General features: G+C 39.6%; 1 protein-coding gene across 1 annotated transcript in view; it reads right to left on the bottom strand.

Moving 5' to 3' along the window:
* The window catches only part of LOC136240033 (propionyl-CoA carboxylase alpha chain, mitochondrial-like), an 86495-nt gene that overhangs the window by 51392 nt on the left and 17753 nt on the right, over nt 1–17350 (bottom strand). The window contains exons 8-9 of the mRNA XM_066030830.1: nt 8966–9044; nt 8819–8921 (exon numbers count right to left, since the gene is read on the bottom strand). Of these exons, the coding sequence (XP_065886902.1) occupies nt 8819–8921; nt 8966–9044 (182 nt within the window). The remainder of the gene's footprint in view (nt 1–8818; nt 8922–8965; nt 9045–17350) is intronic.

Here is a 17350-nt window from a genome sequence, read left to right as displayed (position 1 = left end):
ACCCTAATCTGTTTAGAATACTAATTAGTAGCCGTGACCCTCCACAAACTTCTACAACATCAGCAATCAGATCGTGGATTGGTGTAGGCTTCTTGGGATTTGTGCAGAACTTAAGTTGATTTAAAATGAAAAAATAATCGGATTTTTTTAATGTGTTCTGTAACATTGGTGGTCTCTCTATCTCTAACTGTAGTTGGTATAGATGTTAAAAATTGAAGTAATAGAGGATTGATATTATTTAACTCTTTGTTAATGTTAAGTAACGCACAGCTAGAAGATGGTTGTGAATGAGGTGACTTCTTTATTCTCCATGTAATAAATTATTGACAATGATGCTTGTTTCCTTTATAGTACATTCGCGTTGAGCTGAATCCTCAAAAACATTTAATAACTCACGGATGCAATTACACATGATCTTGAAATTTGGCTCATTTGTAGTACTGCTTGACCCACTAAAAATATTTCAAAATCTTGTTGTTTAAATCTTTGATATAATATTTACGGCCAATCAAATTTTTCACAATACATCTCCTATGGAGAAGCCATACAAGTATAGTGTCCATTAGAGCCCTTTCCCGAACTTGTAATGGAGCCAAACCGTACGTGTCTGTTGTTGACACCTTTGCTGTTACCAATAATCATCTGGTTGGCAGAAATGTTAACTCTGTTGAGAAAAAATCCACTTTTAATTTTTAGCTGTTTTTCAGGGTTAAGCTCAACGTGAAAATACTATAGTGTGTCTACGTCTGGTATTTGACATTGGATTTTAGGTTCAGATAAGTACTGATTTGGGGGTTGCGATGCACTGAGTGCCCAAGACAATGCAACTATGACATCTCCCCCTTGACGATACAATACAGTCCAAAGTTTCTTGTGAACACACTTGTGCATCATGTAACAATCAAGGTGAGTGATTAGTTGGTATAGTAGCCAACGAGAAGTAAATTTCACACTGCTATCTCCCACGTCTAGGGTAACTTAAACAGTATTGGTGTCCTCAGAGGGCTGAATACCATAAACAATAAGAAACACTTGACATACCTATGGAAGTAAAAGGGCCTTCTGGACCAATAAGTGCTGGGCTACATATATCACAGATGAAACTATGGCTTTGGTAAGATGATCAGTTTTGCTAGCTTCCTTTGTAGCTTCCCATTCCTTGATAGCTTTTTGTAACATTTCATCTGACCCGTTTGGTTTACAATTTGGTTTACAATCTGTGGACTTAACAATAGTGCAGTGTGTGTTATAACAGCTAGTACAAATATAGTCATCTGGTGATATAACAGTGTCAGTTCCATGTATCTGTAATGTATTTTGAAACTACTACAGGGTTGGGACTGTGACGATAAAGCTTCTGACCAGGTTTAGGTGTAGCTCCACAAGAGGAACAGTTTTGTGGATGATTTAGCTCACGATAAACTTTACTATAGCAGTTTGGGCACAGGAGGAATAGAGTACTTGATGATGACTGTACCCCAAGCATTTCCTCAAGTTCACTTATGTTAGCAAAAGCAGGCTTGATGAGTTTATCACTTAACTTGTTGGTGCACGCAGGGTGTATACAGGATTTAGAAGATGTCTGTATACTATTTTCCATTTCGTGGAATGTTATTATAGCGTTTTGCTTCTATCCAATGTTTTTTACAAATATTGCTACCTTCGGGTAGGTGTTTACTAAAAAACTCTTTTTCTGTAGCCCCTACATTGATATACCTTAATTTTTGACTAACTCTGTTTCCACACAGGACACAGCACTGTGAGGTCTCCTCTTCATCTGACTCAGGAGCAGTGATAGTAGAATTCTGGCACAAGGAGTCTCTACCTGATAGCTAAACTTAAAATTGTTGATTAAAAACATGTGTTAAAATAGTCTTGTAAATAATTAACGAATCTGGCTACAACAACTAAAGTGCACAACATTTTAAAGCTTTATTTTCAAGCATAAGCCTTTGTTTCTCTAACTAAATGGATTAACAACACTAGTATGGCTTGAAGCAAATTTGTACTACATGCAAAACCACTGTGTTAATACTCACCTGGTTCATTCTGCAGTCTCTATGTCGTTGCTAACATATTCCAGCTGCTTGGTTTGGTTACTGTGGGAAAAGCAGCTGACCTATTATTTCATGTTCCATTGGATAATTATGTGTAGCATCACAGCAGGAAGTTACAAGCATATGAAAAGAGATGGTGTTTTACTACAATTACCACTGGTGCCTTTGCGGGAAAAGCTGTGCAATTAAATACGCGTAAAAAAGCATAATTTTGCCACTTGCGTTTCGACTGTAAGCCATCGCTCAACATCGCTCAACTGTACATCGCTCAACTCCAGCTGTCACTACCATGTTTTTCTGCCGCCAAATACAGCAAAGGCTGTAGGCTCTATTGGCATTTCTGGGGCATAGTGATACTGTATATTAAATTTATTAGGTTCTGTGGAAGCGTTTTTGGCATGTTCTTCCCAGTGACTCAGATACAAGCCTTCATAGAGCTTGTTTCACTCGAAAAAAAACTACTAAAAGTTCAATAAAATGTCTATACAACCAGTAACTTAAAAAATCGCTTCCACAGGACCTAGATATTTTAGTTGTTTAGTCACTTGTGTTGAAATTATAAGGATTCAGTAATCTGTTAGTCTGGTTTTTGGCATTTTTATAAAACATCGCTCTATTATAGACCACACACCCAAGAACAGTCATTGTTCTGTAGTAAAAACAAACAAGCACAATTAGTTGTATTGCTAACAGACACAGTTGTTGGAATCATTTAAGCAGGTTTTGTAATTTGTTCCTCCCACGCATTTTAAACTATTCCGCGAAACCTGCTTTAAACCAAGCAGGGATAAATAATTTCAACATCTGTGTTGTGTTAGCAATACAACTAATTGTGCTTGTTTGTTTTTACTGTAGAACAACAACTGTTCTTGGGTGTGTGGTCCACAATAGAGCGATGTTTTATAAAAACGCGCCGCCAAAAACCAGACTAACAGATTACTGAATAGAGGGTTTGCATGCGAAAAGTACCGTGGCGCGAATTATAAAAATGCTTAACAACCGTTGCTAGTCTGACATTTGTGAGGTTTACTTTTCTATGGCACGCAATGGGGCGAATGTACTTATTTCGTCACCATGCTTTACCAAATAAGGGAATCTCTGTCAAAAGCTAGGACAAGGTTAGAAACAAACATTAAATACTAGCACTAATGGGGACAAGCGTAATGTCAATTTTTCGTCGATTAGTCGTGAACCCTAACACTTTGTACAATTTTGACTACAGCTATCCTAGTGACTAACCTAGCGAACATGTTCCATTCTACACTGAACCATTGAGTAGCCTTCACTCGCTTGCCTCACAAATGTCTGACAAGCAACGGTTGTTAAGCATTTTACGAAAATACATCATAACGCATCACGCGTGCAATCCCTCTATCCTTATAATTTCAACACAAGTGACTAAACAACTAAAATATCTAGGTCCTGTGGAAGCATTATTTAAAGTTACTGGTTGTATAGACGTTTTATTGAACTTTTAGTAGTTTTTTCGAGTGAAACAAGCTCTTTGAAGGCTTGTATCTGAGTCACTGGGAAGAAACACGCCAAAAATGCTTCCACAAGACCTAATAAATTTAATATATAGCATCACTATACCCCAGAAATACCAATAGAGCCTACAGCTTTTGCTGTATTTGGCAGCAGAAAAACATGGTAGTGACAGCTGGAGCTGAGCAACATACGGGCTGGCTTACCTGTGTTACTACTACAAATTGTAGTGTTCCACCTGCACTGTAGCTACATAAAAACATTAAATATGAAGGGCTTCACCTTCATTTAAAACTTGTCATGCTGCTAGACTGGTTTTATGGGCTTCTCAAAAAGTATTGATAGGCATTCAAAAGTTTGAATGATTGCCCGTGACTATACTGTAACCTTAAGCAGGAGTAGCAACCACTCGTCTTCCAATCGAAATAGTCGCTGTCGCCCACTTTCAAACACAAATGAACAGTAGTTTGCTTGTCTAGAATCCACCTGGTCTATAATAGTGGGCATCACGTGCTAACGTTGTGATCAGCGTTAAATAGAATCGTCATATGTTTCTATCACCTCCACAAAAACACCCGCCTATTATACGATTGTCCCTTCATACAACACATGGATTCTATTCCTGGTGAGTGCAAAGCCTTAGGCCTTGTAGCTCCCTCAAATATTATTTATTTAATTCATTATTAATGGATTAATGACATAATTTTAACCGCATTTTGTATTATTTTTAGTACTTGGTTGTATAACTAGGCCCGGGACAAATACAACCAAGTACAATCACCAACGGGACAACCTACTAATGGGGCCATGTACAAACAGTGCATGGCCAACACAGTGTGTGCAGGTAGAAAAGATGCACAGTAATACAATTCTAGAGGAATTGACTGGCACATAAACATAAGGGATGTATTACTATGCAATTACAATCAGTGATTATCCGACCATGGAGATGTGAGATTGCACTTTAAATTGTGAGAATCATGGTATTGAATCTGACGCCTACAGGCAGTAACGCTTAAACATCCAACGAATACTTATTACATTAATTCTATGCAATTGTACACAATTTGTGTTACATGATGTTTAATGAGGATGGATTAGAGCGCTGGATTAAGACATGGCTGGAGTTGCCAAGAGCAGACCACGGTAAGATTGGGATAAAAGCAGAGTATTTCAACTGTCTGTCACCTACAACTGATATCTGAGTTATGTATATATTTAACATGAGCTGGGTCATTTGTACTAAAATGATCACATGATGCTGTAAAACCAAAAAAAAAAATTGGAGAACAAATGTGGCTGAAATGTAATACCAGAATTTCATGGATATGTCAGTGTGCACAAGTATATGGAGCATTGCTGATGGCGGCAAACTATAGCTACATGTAATAATAGCAGTTAATAGCAAGCACAACCATGCACACAGCAAGTATCAGCCTAAGGGCACATTTTGTGTAGGTTGTGTTTGTTCTCTCCATCAGCATTCAGTATGTGGGATGCAATTTGGCAGTGAATATTTGGCAGTGAATATTTATGTAGTTTTCTCAGGGCCCATATCAGTGATCAGTCTGGGCACTCCTGGCACTAAAATCTTCAGGTGGAGAGCTATACATCATCACACAAACTTACCTGCTGGAAACTTCACCTTCTTCGCACAATGGCCTGCCAGGTGAGGCTTTCTCTCATCCACACGTATCCTCCATTGACACTTCTTCAGTTTGTGCCCAAAGCCAATCAACACCAACCATGCCGCTGGTGAATTCTGGACACGAGTTTTCTATTGTAGAGTCACCAGACCCTTTCAGAGCAGGCGCTTATAATTTCCAATCGATAAGCGCCGTGCGGAGAAATAGGGTCTGGCAATACGAGACTAATAACAATCAAACACTCCATAACAGTGACACACTGTAATATAACAGTCAAACACTCTAATATAACAGTCAAACACTCTACTATAACAGTCAAACACTCTATAACAGTCAAATAGTCAGTCACTCTCCTCACTTCCAGATTGATACATCAAGTTGCAGGCCTGTAGCCAGGGGGTTCTGAAGAAACACCCTCTTGGAAAAAAGGTCCACAAATTCAGTTAAAAGGTCCACAATTTTAGTATACAAGTTCAAATTTCAGTAGCAAAATCCATTAGCTACGGTTTACTAAATACCAGTATAATAAGTAGCAACATCAAGCTAAATGAAGTGCTTCGATTAGCTTATTCAGTGCTTGAGATGGAAGATCGAGATACTCTAATAGAACAGTCAACCACTCTAATAGAACAGTCACACTTTTCAAAGCTGTATGTAACTACTTAACCCTTAAATGCACATGAAACTTTTGGAGAATGCATGTTTACACATTTCACACATTCACGGTGACATTAGGTAGGGTAGCTCAACTCCTTTAGCCTAAAACTACACATTGATCAAATTTCTATTCACTTGGCTACTTGGAGAAGGTTAAATAAACAGTGTAACAGCAGAGACTTACTTGTTATGAAGGAAGAACAACAGCAATCATTGTTATGCTTCTCACCACATGTTTAACTTCGATTGTGGGTTTAATTACATGAGCTTTGTATGGCCTATTGCAAAATTTAATGCTGAAGTGAACAAACCTTATTGGAAATCGATAGGAGCAACCGCCATCAAGTTATGGGTCATTTTATAAAGGTATGTAAAGGTTTTGCGTGTTTATTTATTGAAAAGTTGATTACATGGCGAGTTCTGGTATCAATCTTTAGCACAAAGGGGAAAGCCCTAGGTATCATTGTAATGCTTATTACATTACGAGTAGAATGAAGTAAATTGCTTAGCCATAGGAGGTATGCTTCGAAAGTTATAGCACTTTGTTTACAGCCATGTGTACTTGCCTATATATAGGCTTATGTGCATTTAAGGGTTACTGAATGAGAATGTCTAAACTAGAGCTTCCATTACAACATGGGGCTTGACCCCATGAATAACATCCATACTTCAACTCCATGCAATGTGAGAATTTCATTGTCTTAAAGCACTCTTTGACCTGCTCTGCTGCTTCTGCTGAGAGGCTTATGTATCTGGTCTTGAGCTTGAATTTGCTGCTGTGTTAATTTTATTGACTGAAATGCTACCAAATTTAGCCTTTTAGTATCTATTTTCAAAAATTTCCCAGGGGGGGGACATGCCCCCAGACCCCCCTAGCTTCAGTACGCTTTACATGCTGGGGAAGCACACCATAAATACAAAAAGGTCTACCTTTCTTCAAAAAGACCTAGTCTGGCTACAGCCCTGAGTTGTCAACCATATACATATGAAATGTTGTGATATTTAGTAATGTCAAATAGGGTTGGGCGATATTGAATATTTCCTCCCACGGAGCTTAATATGTGACCAGATTTGCAAAAAGGTAACACATTTTACATATCAGCAAACAAAATGATGTACCACTTAATTACTTATACTGATAAACTTGCTCTTACTATCAAAATGTAACCAGACACTGTAGCTATAATCATTGAAAATTTCAAGCAATTATATGCAATGATCAAGTTACGAAGCTTAAAGTTCAAAAAATGGGTCAAATTTTGTGTGTGAAAAAGGTACTTTTTTGCAAAATCGGTCACATATTATGATAATTGCAAATATCACGGTATTGAAATGAACTATAGCAAGTACACTAAAAAACAGTTTACACATCATTTCAGTGCATAATTGATTATTGGGGCACGTTCAGATGCAAAATTATTTTATGGAATGCCTGGTGCCATTCTTTCTTTTAATGTGGTACACGTGGATTCAGTAGTCATAATTGTGTTATTAAAAAGTAAACAAACAAGTAGAAGGAAAAATTAGGAATTTTAAGCTGGATTAGTGATCAAAAAACAAAAAAAGTAGGGAAACAAGGGAACAGCTAAAAAGTTGTGAAACTTGTTTCCCTGCTTTTTTGTTCTTTGATCTCTAATCCAGCTTAAAATTTCCTAATTTTTTCCTTCTACTTGTTGTATTTGCATGAAGGGTAAAGTTTGTTTACTACCAGTTTGGAAAAACCAGCCTAACTTATTAAGATTCCATGGAGTGCATTAAATCTTGAAGGAGGCATAGACCCTGGCAAATACTTTACAAAGGCTAAATTACTAAACCAGCTGGATGCCTAGTGGGTGTTCTAATAATTAGTACATCACTCTGTGTAGTAGTGGCATGGATTAGACTTGTTTGCTAGTACAAGGAGGCTGAAATACTGATTGACAAGTACAATATGGCATAGTTGCAACAAGAAGCAGCTGTATTTCGCTATTACAGCAATAACCATTTATACTGGTATGGCGATTTTTCAAAAACAAAGCGGTATCAGCTGTAATATCGCCTTGTTACCGTCATACCTGTATATCTCCCACGAGGGGTCCAAAACTACAGGGTTTTCGATTGACGTGATTTGGAGTCACACTGATTCTACAACAGATTGTGTGATTCTGCCATTGATTCCTGTGATTCTGAGTGAATCCTGGTGCTAATTTTATGATTCTAGTTTCCAAAAAAGGATACAAACAGAAATACGGAGAAACACAAAGATTTACAGGAAATTTGTGATTCCTGATTCCAGAATCACGTCTGAACCATCGACGTGATTCCTAGAGTTGCGGACCCCTCGATCGCCCAACCCTAATGTCAAGATATTCTTTCATGATATGCTATGAACACAACCAGCACTATAGTGCACTCTGAACAACTTGATAACCAGAACAGTGATCAAGAGGATGTTACTCAATCAATGCACTGATATGGTGTAAGCTACACCAGTAGCCCAACAGGTCCCATCATACAATAAGTACACATTAAATGGTGAAGTAACCACTGGTATGGTGTCAGCTACACCAGTAACCCAACAGGTTCCATCATACAATAAGTACACATTAAATGGTGAAGTAACCACTGATATGGTGTCAGCTATACCAGTAACCCAACAGGTTCCATCATGCAATAAGTACACATTAAATGGTGAAGTGGCCACTGATATGGTGTCAGCTATACCAGTAACCCAACAGGTTCCATCATGCAATAAGTACACATTAAATGGTGAAGTGGCCACTGATACGGTGTCAGCTACACCAGTAACCCAACAGGTTCCATCATACAATAAGTACACATTAAATGGTGAAGTAGCCCAACAGGTTCCATCATGCAATAAGTACACATTAAATGGTGAAGTGGCCACTGATACGGTGTCAGCTACGCCAGTGGCCCAACAGGTTCCATCATACAATAAGTACACATTAAATGGTGATGTAACCAACAACATACTTGTATCTCAATATGTCTTGGTTTGTCAATGAACTTTTCAATCAACAATCGATCATCTTTGACAGCAGTTTTAGCTTCCTCTTGAGCCAGCACAAATCCTTGCCTAATATAAATGACCTCACCTACTACATCCTAACTAATGCACACCTTGTTTCATCATCATTCCATGCCACCCTCATTCCTTTGCCACCGCCACCAGCTGATGCCTTCAACATGACGGGGTAACCTACAAACAGAGAAATGTGATGGACGCTGTACAGGGTTACCTACAACAGAGAAATGTGATGGACGTCATACAGGGGTTAGCAATATTTCAACACATTGTAATAGTCAGGGAACTGTGGGATAACCTCAAAACTATACTGTTTAGGATAGTACCACACTAGTGGGCACTGTTAGAGTACTTAAAGAACAACCAGAAAATTGTAAATCTAGTGAATGGAATTCCTAGAGCCAGTCAGATGAGGTACAATACTATATCTGAGGTACGTCTAAAACAGAAACTGGTGTACCACACTCTCAGATTCTATACAGAGGTCATGTATGGTTTTATTGTTCACAAATATGACCAGACTGCAACTGCAATATGAACAACATAGAACAAGGATGTGATTGAGAGGCAAGACAAATTGCAAAACCTGCTTTTACCAAAGCAGGGATAAATAATTTCAAATTTTGGGTTATGGTTGCAATACAACTTATACAACTTATTTGTTTTTACTGCAGAATAACAATTGGGTCATTCCATGTCAAATCAACAAGGAATTTAGGGTCGCCTCTTGGATTTTGACGAAACTTGGTGTGTTTCTAGTACCTGTGGTGCTTATCACTCAGTCATACAATCTTTTTAGCTTGATACACCCCATAGTTTCTGATTTATGACTGCAAATATTTCATGAAAAATTGGTCAAAATCGACTGTAACTTCAAACTGTGTAAACACAATTCTTACTGATGGAAGACTGTTGATTGACCCTTTCAGTGATACCTATATTATGGGATATCTACTTAATTATGGTTCAAAAGCACTTTACTGAAAATTTTAATCCTTTACATTTCAAAAATGCTGCTTGAAATTCTTCATTTTTTTTTGTGTATAATATTGGGTCATGGTCTATGTTTGATAATTTTGTGGTTGGACCACAATGGGCTCAAGAGATATGAATTATGTTGTGGTATGTAGTGGAACTTTGTAGCCTATTATTGCTGTATGGGAGTTTAAATCCCAGTGTGTGGAGTGTCAAAGTGCCACGCTGGGTTAAACTAGACAGAGTAGCGCTGCTACTGTACAATATATTAGTTATCACCCAGTGATAACTAACTTATCACCCTGTTGCGGAGCCATTCAGTCTTGTTCGTGACATCATAATAACTGCGAATGGTATCATTTACCAATGGAACAAAGAACCAAATACGGAAATATTGATACAAAACACACCAGTACAGCACTGAAACCTGCCAAATCTTACAAGAAAACAGTTAATCCGTTAAACACAGTAACACTACAATGGCCATTGGGAGTGATTGCTGGAGTGAAAATTGGCACAGACCGTTCTAGTTGATATTTATTGTATTGGTAACATGACATGTTACCAATACAATAAATATCAACTAGAACGGGTCATGTTACCAATACAATAAATATCAACTAGAACGGTCTGTGCCAATTTTCACTCCAGCAATCACTCCCAATGGCCACTATGGTGAAGAACTATCTTCTTTCGATAACTTCTAGCTTCATCGTTCTACAGTGTATCTTGGACTATGTTAGCCACTTATTGGTATTTTTTCCTCTTGCACGCCACGCAACATCACCATACCAACTTCTGATGAGGCGAATTGTACCTGGAACTGCTGCTTCGTAACATCACCCTTCGCTACAGTTTGTAGGCAGTATGCAGAATCTCACTTGTAGCTACGAAGTTGAGTCTCCACACAATTCGGACGAAATCTTGAGCACAGTGACAGAACTCAAACCGGAACTTAATTCACTATCCATAAACTTCCGTGCACTCCCGCGCACTGGAATATAAAATAGTTATATCCCGTATACTCGGATGATATCATTATTATTACACTTGTAATGGGATATAACTATAACGTACACCTCCAATAACCACTCACAACAAGGCCATGCCAAGTTTGACTTATAGAGGGAAGGTGTCTAGGTACAGTGCAACCTGTATTAGTGACCACCTGTATTGAAAGACCACCTAAGTGCTGCAGTTAATTTATACTTCTTTAATTGGATATTAATGTATAGTACCAAAGCATCAATCTTTTCTAGCCAAAAATGGTCCTTATAAGACAAGTGGACTTTAAATTACACATCTGACCACCATGTGTCCATAAACATATCATGTGAATGTTGTACCATCTCTTCGGAAATACCTTTTTTTATTCCCCACTGTAGTGGACTTAGCCCTATTTAAGTTGTGTGTGTGGCTGCATAGGTATGCACAACAGAACTCCTCAAAAGGGATATCTGGACACCTTGATAACCAGGACACCTTGATAACCAGGACACCTTGATAACCAGGACACCTTGATAACCAGGACACCTTGATAACCAGGACACCTGTTTATACTCCCATTCTAGTGGTGCACATACATTTGGACCAAGATACTTCTGTGGCTTCCATAATATGAGCACCACTTTATTATAGTCCTAGCAATGGAGGGGGTTTACTGTAAACTTGCATTACATCTACCTCAATGTGTGAAATTAATTACTAAATTACTTTACATTTATGACTACTTTGAAGATCAAGTCATACATTCATGCACATACTCACGTAGGAGGTAAACATGTTGACCATGCTTTCAGGTGTATTTAACATTTACCTGTACTGGTCTTCAAAGTGTGAATACAAAATACTTTGAAAAACCAATTATTAATTACAGTATTATAAATTACACATTGAGGTACCAGCAAGTGTTCATAAAACAACTCTTGGTACAAGTAATGCATCTATTGTATACAGTGTAACGTTTCTATTCCCTTGACCATTGATAAAGTGAGAAACCACAGACTGGTCTTGGCTCCAAATGTACGCACAATTACAAGTAAACTTGGAATTTTCAGCTAGAGTAGGGACCATAGCACATCGATAAAAAGTACTGAAACAAGCTGGAGTAGTGGACAATATTAAATCACAGTAAAACAACAAGAAGTGTTATTATATCCCTACTGTGCAAATCACAGTAAAACAATAAAAAGTGTTATATCCCTACTGCGCATTTCCATTATGATATCTTGAGCACAGTAGGGATATAACACTTCTTATTGTTTTACTGTGATTTAATATCGTGTACTACTCCAGTTTGTTTCAGTACTTTTTATCGATGTGCTATGGTCCCTACTCTAGCTGAAAATTCCAAATTTTTCTGTTTACTTGTTTGTTAACTTTTTTTGTAAATAATTATTATGACTGGTGAACCTACGCATACCGCATCCGCGCGCCCCAATTATCGTCTGAAAAGTGAAGTATCAATTACGCTTCATTGTCAGCTATGTTCAACCCATTACACAGCATTTCGAATCAAGAACTGTTCAAAAAGCACCTCTGCAATCCACGCATACTGAAAGAAATGGTGCCGCGCGCCCCAGTTATATCAATAATTATCGTCTGTAAAGTGAAGTATCCATTACGCTCGTTGTCGGCTATGTTCAACCCGTTACACAGCAGTACAAATCAAGAACTGTTTGAAAAGCAACTCTGCTATCAAAATAGCCACTATGTCAAATACGGACGATTTTGGCTACGAAGGGAAGCTATCACGTGCTATCCCCAAATCGACACTTTTCACTGTCAGCAAAGATGAATGGGACACAAAGGAGGACACTGGTAAGTCCACGAAGAAGACGTTGCATGTACTGTGGTATGCCAAAAGGCACCTGTGGGGCTGAAGCGACGTCGAACAGTGAAAAATCAAGCCCGTAGCCTTAGCCATTATCGAGTTACACTTGTCTGAAGGCATCAGTCAGTTACTCAGTCAGTCAGCCAGTCACTAGAAAATTCCATTAAATAATTTTTTTTTTAAATTCCGTAGCAACTTTTTGGAAGTATTTCAGGGTCGATCTGAAAGCTTGTTTGGACTTAGCTTTACCTAACCAATACTGTCTCATCATCATCAGGGGAAGTTTAGGCTGTTTTTTGAGTGATATTATTTCGTGGGCCACGCCTACTCCTTTGTGGTCCCTACTATATAAAGTGAGATCATGAACACATATCCTGACTAACACAGTGTCTGGGCGTCTTTTTTGAAGAGGTCTGTTGTACCCATGTACATAAATCGAATAGTGTGGAGTGGGGCTATGTATGTACGTAAGTGCACTATGGCAGAATTTGACTTAATAAAGTATTTCTGAAGAGATGGTACAACATTCATGTATTTAAGGATACATGGTGATCTCATGTGAAGTCCACCTGACTAATAAGGACCATTGTTTGGATTTGCTAGAAAAGGTTGATGCTTTGGTACAATACATTAATATCCAATTAAATTAACTGCAGCACATAGGTGGTCTTTCAATACAGGTGGTCCCTAATACAGGTTGCACTGTGCCTATACACCTTCACTCTGTAAGACAAACTTGGCATGGCCTTGTTGTCAGTGGTTAATACAAGTTTAAACCCAGGTTAAACAGGGTTAACTAACAGGTTGAGGTCTGCACATTGTTGGGATACTCGGTCCCAAGGATATCTTAGCAGGGGCAACAATGCAATGTCAATTAAGCACACAGGACTGTCAACAAAAACACATTCTAGTACGCATTCCAGGGCTGGCCTATAAATATCGCAGAGCAAAACAGCCAGCAGTCTTTGTTGAGCTGAGCAGCAAGCTTGCAGCAGAATTTTCTTCTATATTGTGAACGTTAAAAACTAGATCAACTAAGTTTCAGTTACACCTGAATTTCTACCAAGAATGGCCAGTGACGAAGGTAGCAGACCGAGTACTAGTGATAGTCCAGATGCCGAGCGACCAGCCGTTCCTACTACATGCCTGGCACCCAAAGACATTAATTTGATTGCTGGAGCTGTTGCCGACATTCTCCGCAACCCTCCTACTGACCCTGGAGTTCCTTCGACAGTAGAAGCAAGATCAGGTATTTTCTTTTTTCATAGTTTCATACATGTCTGTCACCATAGATAGCAAATAATAATAATTTTTTAAGAAGCAATATTTAGCAGTGGGTTGCTGCACTATTAGGAAGGTCACGTGACCTGTTTTTTCTGGGCTTAATGAACTAAGTGGAAGCAAAAAGGTTAACCTGCTCTTTGTCCCAATGTGCTTCAAATATGTATAAAGAAAAAGTGCAACTTCAGCTATCCTGATAGCGGGCCAGGAGTACAGAGTGTAGAAAGGCTAATGTTGAGCATGACGGGTGGTCATGGTCAGTGTCCAGTGGTAGCAGGCAGTCTGCTGTTATGTATTGTACAATCAGTTGTGGCCATAGACAGGTGGTCTTGGCAGTCAGTCACCCAAACCATGTTTTATTATACACTTCTGTGTAGTGCATAGCCAGCTGACGGGTGGTTCTGGCTTTACTTACAAGTGTTGCTCTATTCAGGCTCTGCCACTGATTCACCAGAGGTACCACCGATAATTCCTGTCCTACCAGTAGATCCCAATCTCACACCTGATCTACCCAGACTGATTCCTACCCTTGAAGACACTCCGGATCACACCGTTGCAATTACACCAAGACAAATGCCAACATCAATTGTAGCAGACGGGCTACCACCCATTCCAACCAAACTCCTTGAAAAATTCAACGTTGGGAATACATTGATCTCTCAACGCTTCTGGATGGAGCCCAGCAGGAGCAGACAAATTTTTCTGTATCACACGATGGAAAACTGCTGATCATGGGACCTACTGATCATACCCAAACAAAACGAAAAGTCATTTCCGACCTCCGCTCTTGGTTGCACGCCTACTCCAGAATGATGGCTGCTCTGGTGTCAGCTTCATCAACCACCAAGGAGGAATCAGTTGGCCTTGCAGTCCACCTGCACCTAATCCTTCAGCTACACCATGACTTGGCAGGTTATCAGTGGTTACGATATGACCAGTATAGAGAGTGGGCTGTGGCAAGGGGCATCAAAAAATGAGGGGGAGCTGAACTTGACCATTTATGGTCGCTGTCTACCTTCCCAACTCCCTACAACTCCTATAATCAAGCAGACATATCAAGGAGTAGACCAAGAGTCAAAAGGAAAAAGACCAGCAAGAGGAAAAAGACCAGCAAGAGACCTACGTTGCTATAAATGGAACTTTGATGGTCACTGCAACAAGGCCTCTTGCCACTTCAGCCACTGCTGTGTACATTGTGGGGAAAGACACAGCAACAGAGTGCCCGTTGGTGAAGAAAGCAAAGTGACATGACTACTAAACTTTGAGGTGGCTGTGTGCAGCCTTTATGATTTGTATATGATACTCTTTGTTTTGTTTTTTTGGAGGTATTTGTAATTGAAAAAAAAATTATGAGAATATTATTACTAGACTCTAATATTTGCTCGTATATGTATGGTGTGGTATGTTCATCCTACTCATACTTACACACGTATAGAGAGTCCCACACCTCCGTAGCAGGTAGACCACATATCCATAGGTCACAAGCAGAGGTTAACCTAATTTTGTACACTAGGCCCCAGAGGTGGTGTGATTCATGATTGATAGACCTCTCTCTCCCATAGATCTGGACCTAACACTCCATAGCACTGGGATGATCAAAGAAGGGAAATACACATACATTGACAAACTAGTGGCTCTGGATAGCTGCAGGCCCACACAGAGACTACATCAAGTCAGTAGAGATACAGGAAGCCCTCTCAAGATAGATGAGTGGAATCGGGCATCCCTGATGAACATTTTGCACAATACATAACTAATGGTCTGGAGCAAGGTTTCAGAGTGGGTATTAATCGTCAATGTCATTGTCACCCAGCTACAACCAACTTACATTCACAACAACCTCAGATCATCCACGAATACCTTCTCAGAGAGGTGCACCTAGGAAGAATGCTACAGTTTCAGTTGGGGGACCAACCAAAAAGGATACAAATTAGCCCCATAGGGGTAATCCCCAAAAAGAACAAGCCAGGAAAATGGAGGCTAATCACAGACTTGTCAGCACCTGAAAAATGGAGTGTTAATGATGCAATATCCACAGAGCACTCATCTCTTAAATATCCCTCTATAGATCACCCGTCATCGCTTGTGTTAGAGGCCGGCAGAAGTTCTTACTTGGTAAAGGCAGACATTCAGGAGGCATATAGGAATGTCCCTGTGCACCCAGATGACCAGCTATTTTTAGGCATTCTATGGGACAAAACAGTGTACATTAACAAGATGTTACCATTTGGATTACGTTCCACACCTATTATTTTCTCAGCTGTAGCAGATGCTCTTCAATGGGTCCTTATCAATAATGGGATTCCTAGACTGCTCCACTACCTGGATGACTTCATCCTGGTAGCAGGCAGAGGACCAAAAACAGATCCTAGTCTCCACTTGTGCAAGATTAGGGGTGCCTCTAGAACTTTCAAAACTGTAAGGCCCGTCCACCTGCTTAACTTTTTTAGGAATTGAGGTTGACACAGTGGCCATGCAGATACGCCTACCCAGAAGTAAACTGGAAAACCTTAAAGAGGAACTATCAAAAGCCTTACAGGTAGTGTCTAAACGTGGGGCAATAACAAGGAAGGCACTTGAGTCCCTCACAGGTCTGCTACAATTTGCCACAAAAGTTGTCCGGCCAGGAAGGCCATTTTTGAGAAGATTGTATGCCCTGAAGGATGTGGGATCTCTTCCTTCTCATCACATAAGGCTGAATGCTCCAGCACGGGCAGATCTTTTGTGGTGGCATCTGTTTGCTGATAGATGGAATGGTATCTCCATGTTGTGGGATCTGAAGAAATAGTCAGTGGATATAACAGTGTACTCAGATACTTCAGGCTCCTGGGGTTGTGGTGCCTTGTGGAACCTCCACTGGTTTAACTTCCAATGGCCAGACCATCTCAAAGAGTGGTCAATCGCAGTGAAGGAGCTTTTCCCAGTAGTGATTGCAGCAGCATTGTATGGACCACAGTGGAGAGGAAAAGATTGTGCAGTTTGTAGTGGATAACTTGGCTGTAGTTCAGGTCCTCAATCAGTGCTGGTCACTGTAAAGCATTAATACAATACAATACAAAGACACACGGTAGTGTGTCGTGCGGCCCAAGAAGCCGGCACGCAACACCCGTAAGTATATTGACAGGAAGAAAGAAAATGCAATTTTCGCACCTCCGTAGCTCTGTGCTACCAAGACGATTTTTGCTGTGGACACTCCCTCCAACTTCAGCACTCCACATTCCAAATTTGAGCAAAATCGCTTCAAGCGTTCCCATGATATGCGACTTCAAAAATTGGCTCAGTTTCTTCGTTTTTTTTCCTGTTATTTTTCTTCCTCTTTCCGCACACTTACAAAAATTGCTATAAAACGTGAACGCCATATCCGATTGCCTTGAAATTTGGCACACAGAAG

This window comes from Dysidea avara, chromosome 12 (assembly GCF_963678975.1).
Source record: "Dysidea avara chromosome 12, odDysAvar1.4, whole genome shotgun sequence".
NCBI lineage: Eukaryota > Metazoa > Porifera > Demospongiae > Dictyoceratida > Dysideidae > Dysidea > Dysidea avara.
Note: the sequence above shows the minus strand (reverse complement) of the source record. Positions and strands in the feature narration are given on the sequence as shown.